Source organism: Callorhinus ursinus, unplaced genomic scaffold (assembly GCF_003265705.2).
Source record: "Callorhinus ursinus isolate GAN/ISIS: 27379988/994484 unplaced genomic scaffold, GSC_fseal_2.0 scaffold46, whole genome shotgun sequence".
Lineage (NCBI taxonomy): Eukaryota > Metazoa > Chordata > Mammalia > Carnivora > Otariidae > Callorhinus > Callorhinus ursinus.
The window spans coordinates 5408096-5414802 of NW_027397108.1; the positions used below are offsets into that span (position 1 = coordinate 5408096).

At 53.3% G+C, this 6707-nt stretch overlaps 1 protein-coding gene across 1 annotated transcript in view; it reads left to right on the top strand.

Annotated features, from left to right (window-relative positions):
- PLCG2 (phospholipase C gamma 2) overlaps positions 1-6707 on the top strand; it is a 139021-nt gene that overhangs the window by 51334 nt on the left and 80980 nt on the right. Inside the window, exons 3-5 of the mRNA XM_025860437.2 lie at positions 311-454; positions 2516-2609; positions 3337-3384. Coding sequence (XP_025716222.1) covers positions 311-454; positions 2516-2609; positions 3337-3384 — 286 coding nt within the window. The remainder of the gene's footprint in view (positions 1-310; positions 455-2515; positions 2610-3336; positions 3385-6707) is intronic.

Below are 6707 nucleotides of genomic sequence, written 5' to 3' on the forward strand. Positions count from 1 at the left end.
CCATCCTGTGGGGGGAGGGGTCACTCTTGGGTCAACTGGCCATCCTGGCCCAGTTTGGTTAGGAGTGGGTTGGAGTCCTCCAGCAGCAGGGGTTATAGAGGGAGGATAGATTTCTTCTCGTTTCGATCGTCTGTTGCTATACCACTATCCCAGTACTTAGTAGCTTAGAACAGCAAGCTTTTTACTTGCAATGTAATCCTGCAGTTTGGACAGGGCTGGGGAGTAAAGGAGCTGGGTGGTGCGTGTGGGGTGCAGGCAGTGTGGCTACGTCCTCGGGTGGAGTGAACTCTGGCTCTTAATTGTTTTTTAGTGGATATCATGGAAATCAAGGAAATCCGCCCGGGGAAGAGCTCCAAGGATTTTGAGCGTGCGAAAGCTGTCCGCCAGAAGGAAGACTGCTGCTTTACCATCTTGTACGGCACCCAGTTTGTTCTCAGCACGCTCAGCTTGGCCGGTGAGTGCGCCTCCGTGTGCTTTTCTCCCTGCTGTGCCTGGCTGTTTCCGAGGATGTTCTGTAGTACCAGAAGCCTCCTGCCTGCCCCTCATGTGTGTTTGAGGGCATCGTGGTTTTGAGTTCTAACCCTGTCCTTTTCTAGCCGTGTGCCTTTGGGCAAGTTACTGAACCTCTCTGAGCTGCAGTTTGCTCAGCTGTGAAATGGGGAGAATGGTAATGCCAGCCTCATTGGGACATTGTAAGCATTATGTTTAGGGCCTGCTTGACTCATGCAGATAGGTGAAGGCAGGCTTGAGTTTTCATCCAGCAGAGCCTGGCCTATACTGTATATTCAGTTGAACTAGAGAAACTATCCCAAAATCTTAGCTCTCACACATATGTGCACACACACACATAGACGCCCCTACACAGACACATGCATGCTCACACGTACACACAAAACACTTACCACAAGCATACACACACACACACGTGTGCAGGCACGTATGCACTCACATAGACACATGACCTGGAGGTGAGATTTCCAGCCATCCCTATGAATTCACCCAAAAGCAAAGGGGCCTCTGAGACCCCAGAGAATGAACTGTGGAAAAGCTCAGGCACTTGACTCAGGGGCAGAAGCTTGTCACCCCCTTCAGGTTGACTTCCTGAATTCATTGACTTAGAACCGTATGTACAGCTGGGAGTGATGAGAGAAAATAAATGCCATTAAAAGTAGACCCAAGTGGGAGGAAATGATGAAAGCTGAGCAGTCTCAGGGACATTTAAATTAGGGCCCAGTAGCTCTCGTCGATTTGCTCTCTCACTTGCTCAGCACACACCTTGGAACACATACTAGCCCCAGGCTAGAGGCTACTGGGGCTATAGGGCCGAATGAACCCGGTTGCTGCCTTTCAGGAGCTCACAGTACACTGTGATAAGAGCTACAGTCCATTCACAATACAGCATGCTGTCGGAGAGCAGAGGGCTAATCTCAGGGAAGCCTTTGTGGAGGAGGTGACTTTTAAATTGGGTTTCGAGGCATCAGCGGGAGTTGGGAGGAAAGAGCGAGGCCAGTCCAGGGAGAGAGTGTTCCGTGTGTGAGGGCTTGAAGGAGGGAAAGAGCAAGCTGGGTGCGGGGCATGATGAGTGGACGTCTGACTGATGGTGTATGGTTGGGGCCGGAGAGACGGGCCTGTGCCCATGAACTTCAGAATTTTGTCCACTTAGCCCTGCTGCAGGTTGAGGCCTGGTGGTTCTTGGTAGGGAGACCACGAGAGCCCAGGTGGGTCTTGGAGTCCAGGATGCTAACTCTGTTCCACTCTGGGGTCTTTCTTTTAGAGCTCTAGAATTTAGGTCCAGGATGGCAAGACCTGGATTCAGATCCCAGCTTCCCACTTATGGGCTCTGGGACAGGTCTCCTAAAGCTTCTGAGCTTAATCCTCTCTTCATCCCCATGGGAAGAGGGAGAACAGAAACCTTGGCATGCTCTCGTCCAGATAAACAAAGTACCTGGTCCTTAGGAGATGGTTAATAACTCAACGAGTGTCTGCATGGCTAGCTCCCTTGTACTGATGAGGAAATGCGGCACAGAGGGGTTAAGGAGCCAGCTGAATGTCACACAGCCCCAAAGTGGTGCAGTGGCACTTGTCAGTGATGCCAAGCCCTTATTTGCTGCTTGGTGCTGCCTCTCTCCTCTCTCTCCGTGGCCTTGATGAGAAACGGGAAATGCTGAGGGCGGCTCAGGATTGTGGTGGGAATTATCCCAGACCCTGCACCTTATTTCCTAGCATAGGGGTAAAAACTAAAACTCTTGGGGGGAAAAAAATTGTCCCACTTGTCACCCTTGCTGTAGAAGGGTCATCACGGGCATGTGGCTTTATCTCGGACAAAAAGCAGGTCTTAGAACCATGAAGGTGTGAAGGAGATGCCTTCTTGGTGCCCTTGAGCAAAACCGGAAACGGGTCCTGGCTGCTCTTGTCCCCATGGTCTGTATGGGGCTGGGATGGCCTGGGGCCCCGATTTCTCTGCAGAGGTCTTCCCAAGGGAGTAATGACATTTCTGTCCGTGTTCACCTTCCAGCTGACTCTAAGGAAGATGCGACTAAGTGGCTCTCGGGCTTGAAAATCTTACACCAGGAAGCAATGAGCGCGTCCACACCCACCATTATCGAGAGGTACTGGCTTGTGCTTGTTAATCTTGCCTTCCCACATTCATTGATTCCGCTCCCTTTAGCCAACACGAGCGAAAGAAAGCAAAGTAGGACGTTTCATCTTGGAGGCTCATGGAGGGTCCCGAGTGCGTCAGGTTCCCGGTAGAGGCAGTGGGCTCCCCAGCATCTCCCCAAAGAGCCTCTCTCAGTGTTGGGCCGTGCTTGCCACCTGGGGTGAGGCGCGCGCTGAAATCCAGACAGAAACAGGCATTGGTGGTGTTTGAGGGGAGGACAGAGGGCTTCCTTCTTGTAGGATTAGGAAGGGATTCTGCCGACTCACCAAAGGACAGTCCCATACAGGGTATGGGATTTGCCACCCGCTCAGGACGGCCTTGTCTGTGCTTCCGTGTCGTGGAGGTCCGTGTGGGATCGGCATGTGAATGATTGTCCCCTCGGTTAAAATCCTCTGATTCCCACCATTTGTCTCATCAGCTTTTTGGGGGGATGATGAACAGAGAGGCTTGTCCGTTTAAAGAGTGCCAGCCGCTATGCGTTGCGGGGGGGCCTCTTGGCTCAGCTAGGGCGTCTCAACAATAAGGAGAAAACCGCTCCTTCCTGAGCTGCTCGAGTTAGCAAGTTGGAGAGCGTTTCTTGTTTCCAGTATCCTTTGTCCCCATTCCATAGAACTAACCGAGACTGGGGCTGTTTACTAACTCACTCTCTCTGTCTCTAATCTCAACTCTCTTCGCAGTTGGCTGAGAAAGCAGATTTATTCAGTGGATCAAACCAGAAGAAACAGGTAAGATTTGTTCGTATTTCTGTGGTTTTCTCCATGTCGTATTGGCCTCTGGTGTTCTTTCTTGAAACGTTCCACGGCTGTCGGAGCATGTTTTGTGGTGTGGAAAGGCCCTCGTGCGGTCTGGCTGGACCTGCGAGGTGCCGGACGCCGTGCCAAGCGCTGGGGGCTGACGGTGACACAGCCCTCACCTGGCTGGAGCCTCACTTCCGTGGATGTTCAAGTCCATCTGCAGAGAAGGCTGCTGTGCTGTGGAGCAACTTGGACCTCGTTCTTGAGGCCCTCACATTTGAGCACCTTCTGTGTCCTGGGGAGACGCAAGATTGCCACGCGCCTGCCCTACTTTGTGGCGGGAGAGAGGTTGACCGTAAGGAGGGAAAGCAGGTTGACTTACGACAGTTAGGCGGGCTGGGCAGACATGAGTCAGGGGAAGTCATCAGCGTAGTAACGTAATTCAGTGTGTGTGTTCCTCAAACAGTGCATCTCGGAGTGGTTCCCCGTCAGCACCCGCGATGCTCCACATGGGACATTTTTGTAACAAACATGGTTTGACCTTGGACTTGGCAGCATGATTTCCTTACTGAGGAGAAATCGTTTGCTTCTTGATGGACGTAGAGTTGCTCCCGGTCCGTTAGTATCATGAGTACTGCTCCTTAGAAACCTTGGGGTCTCCCTGTTTGTATGCGTGTGTGAGGAGGAGAAAAACAGGATCGAGTCCTAGAGGAGGGATCCCAGCCGCGAAGTGTTTTCTGGTCTAATGTTTTGAGAGAGGTGGTAACAATTTGAATTTCTCCCTGTGGTGCAAGAGGGCACGCCTTTCCTTACTCCATGTATTACCAGACCTTTGGTGATCCTGATGGGTGAAAGGCAACGCAGATATTTGCTTAAATTTGTATTTATTTTTGAGTAAAGTTGAACATTCTCTCATCCATTTTTTTTTAGGGTTTGATCCAGTTATTATTAACAGTGTAATGATAAATCCTACCATTTATTGAGCACTCAGCCTGCCACACACGGTGCTCAGCGCTTTAAATTGTTGTATCATTTTAGCTTCGCATAGGACCTTAAAAATTTTTACGTCATTTTCCTTCCTTCTATTCTTTGTTAAGATCTGTCAGCATGATACGTGAGGTCCCAGCTAACCTCTCCAGCTCCCCCCCTGGTGTCCCTTTCCATCTCTGAGGCCCCTGGGTGTCAGGCCAGTGTCCTGCATCAGCTGGTGATCTCAGAGTTTGGGTGTGTGTCATGTGCTTGCTCCCACATATGCTGCCCGACGGGATGATGGAGAAGCGGTCCCCTCCAGTGGTGAGACGTTCAGTAATGTTGTAAGGTCTGCCAGAAGCGCACCCTGCGTTCCCCTCTCCACCCGCCCTCCCTCCCTCCCTCCCTCCCTCCATCCATCCATCCAGCATTCACTGGGCTGCACTCTGGTGTTAGGGAGGTGGATCTGGAGAGGTCCCCGCATTGGAGGGTTTTGTTCACACTGGTCTCTCAGCCACTGAGGTGGGGCCTCCCCGGTGTTTCCTTTCTGTTGTGGCTTAGGGGTGATTCATTGTTGAGGTTGGCGCAGGGATGACAGATGGAGCCCTCCCGGGCCCTCTCCCCATGCACAGGGGGTCCAGGGGTGTTGATTTGGTTTGGAAGTCCGCCTCTGCATCTTGTCAGGGCAGCCTCCTTCTGGCTGTCTTGCTCAGGATGGATTCCTGCACTTCCTCCCTAGAGACTCGTCTTTCTGTTGGCCGGTCCAGAACCTTCGGCAGAGAGGAAGTCTGTTTGTGGACTTGATGCCCCTGTTCCTCGCTTCCTGTTCGCTCTCCCCAGCCTTCCTCCCAGTGGGCGGAGCCCCGCTGCTCTGTCAACATGTGGAAAATCCCACCTTTCCTGTGGTTTTGGGAGGCCAGGAGGGAGCTTTTCAAAAGGAACTCTGACCAAGGTACCAGTGAAAGGGCAGCTGACTGACTTCTGCTCTGCCAGTTTCCCCTCCCTTCCTGTCACCCACGACTGGTGGCATTTCCTGAAGGAAAACAAAGCAGTGGCCCAAGCCAAGGAAAGACTCAGCGGCAGCGGGAGGCGGGCTCGAAGCCGGCCCCCAGCGCTTTCCTTGACCGGCATGCCTCGTCTCCCTGCGGGGCGTCTAGAGGGAACAAATGGTAGCAGCTGACCCTTGCCGAGGGGTTGGTGTGCAGCAAGCCAGCGTACCAAGCACGTTGCTTGCTCTCGGAGTTGGGCCCTGCTTCTGGAATGCTCGCAGCCCGGGGAGCTCGGTACCCTTGGATCCATTTGGTGAGGATAGTGAGGCCGAGCAGAGTTACGGGACTTGGCTGCAGCAACCCGGCTTGCGGGGCAGGGCCCCAGGGTTCGAGGCTTACCCATCACGACCGCCGACGCGATGTTGCTTGTCTTCCTTTATAATCTGTACTCAGGAAAGCCAGTCAAAGGCAGAAACCTTCCCCTCCCACTGCCCGCCCCCCACAGCCTGTAAGTGAAAACTGTTTAATTGGTCTGATTGTGGTAACGTCGACACAACATAAAACCTACTATTGTAAGCGCATGCCTCCATGAGATTAAGTGCATTCGTACTGTCATGTGTTCATCACCGCCATCCTCTTCAAGTGCTCTTCGCCTTGCACAGCTGAAGCTCCGTCCCCGTAACGGTCCCCCCCAGCTGAAGCTCTGTCCCCGTAATGGGCCCCCCCCGCCGGAACCCCGTTCCCCGTAACGGTCCCCCCCTTCCTCCTTCCCCACCTCTGATAACACTCTGCTCCACCTCCTGTGTCCAGGAGTGTGCTGGCGCTAGGCACCTCGCATGGAGTGGAGTCAGGCCGTCTTTGTCTTTGGGGGACTGGCTTGCTTCACTTAGGACAGCATCCTCGCAGTTCATCCATGTTTGTGTGGCAGGGGTCAGAATTGCCCTCTTTTTTAAGGCTGTGTAATATTCCCCGGGAGGTGGAGCCCATGTGTTGTTGATCTGTTCATCTGTTGATGGACACTTCAACGGCTTCCCCCTTTGGGCTGTTGTGAGTATGGTTGCTGTGAACATGGGTGTGCAAGCCCCTGCTCTCAGTTCTTGTGTACATGGCCCGGAAGTGGAATTGCTGAATGCAGTGGTAGTATGGCTTCATTCTTAAGACGCAGTGCCCTGCTGCTTCCCACGGTGCTGGCAGCCTTCTCTCCTGCCAGGGCTCTGTTCTTCCCACTTCTTACCGGTGCTTGTTTTCCCCTGCCTGCCTGCCTGCCTGCCTGCCTGCCTGCCTGCCTGCCTGCCTTCCTGCCTGCCTGCCTGCCTGCCTGCCTGCCTTCCTGCCTGCCTGCCTGCCTGCCTGCCT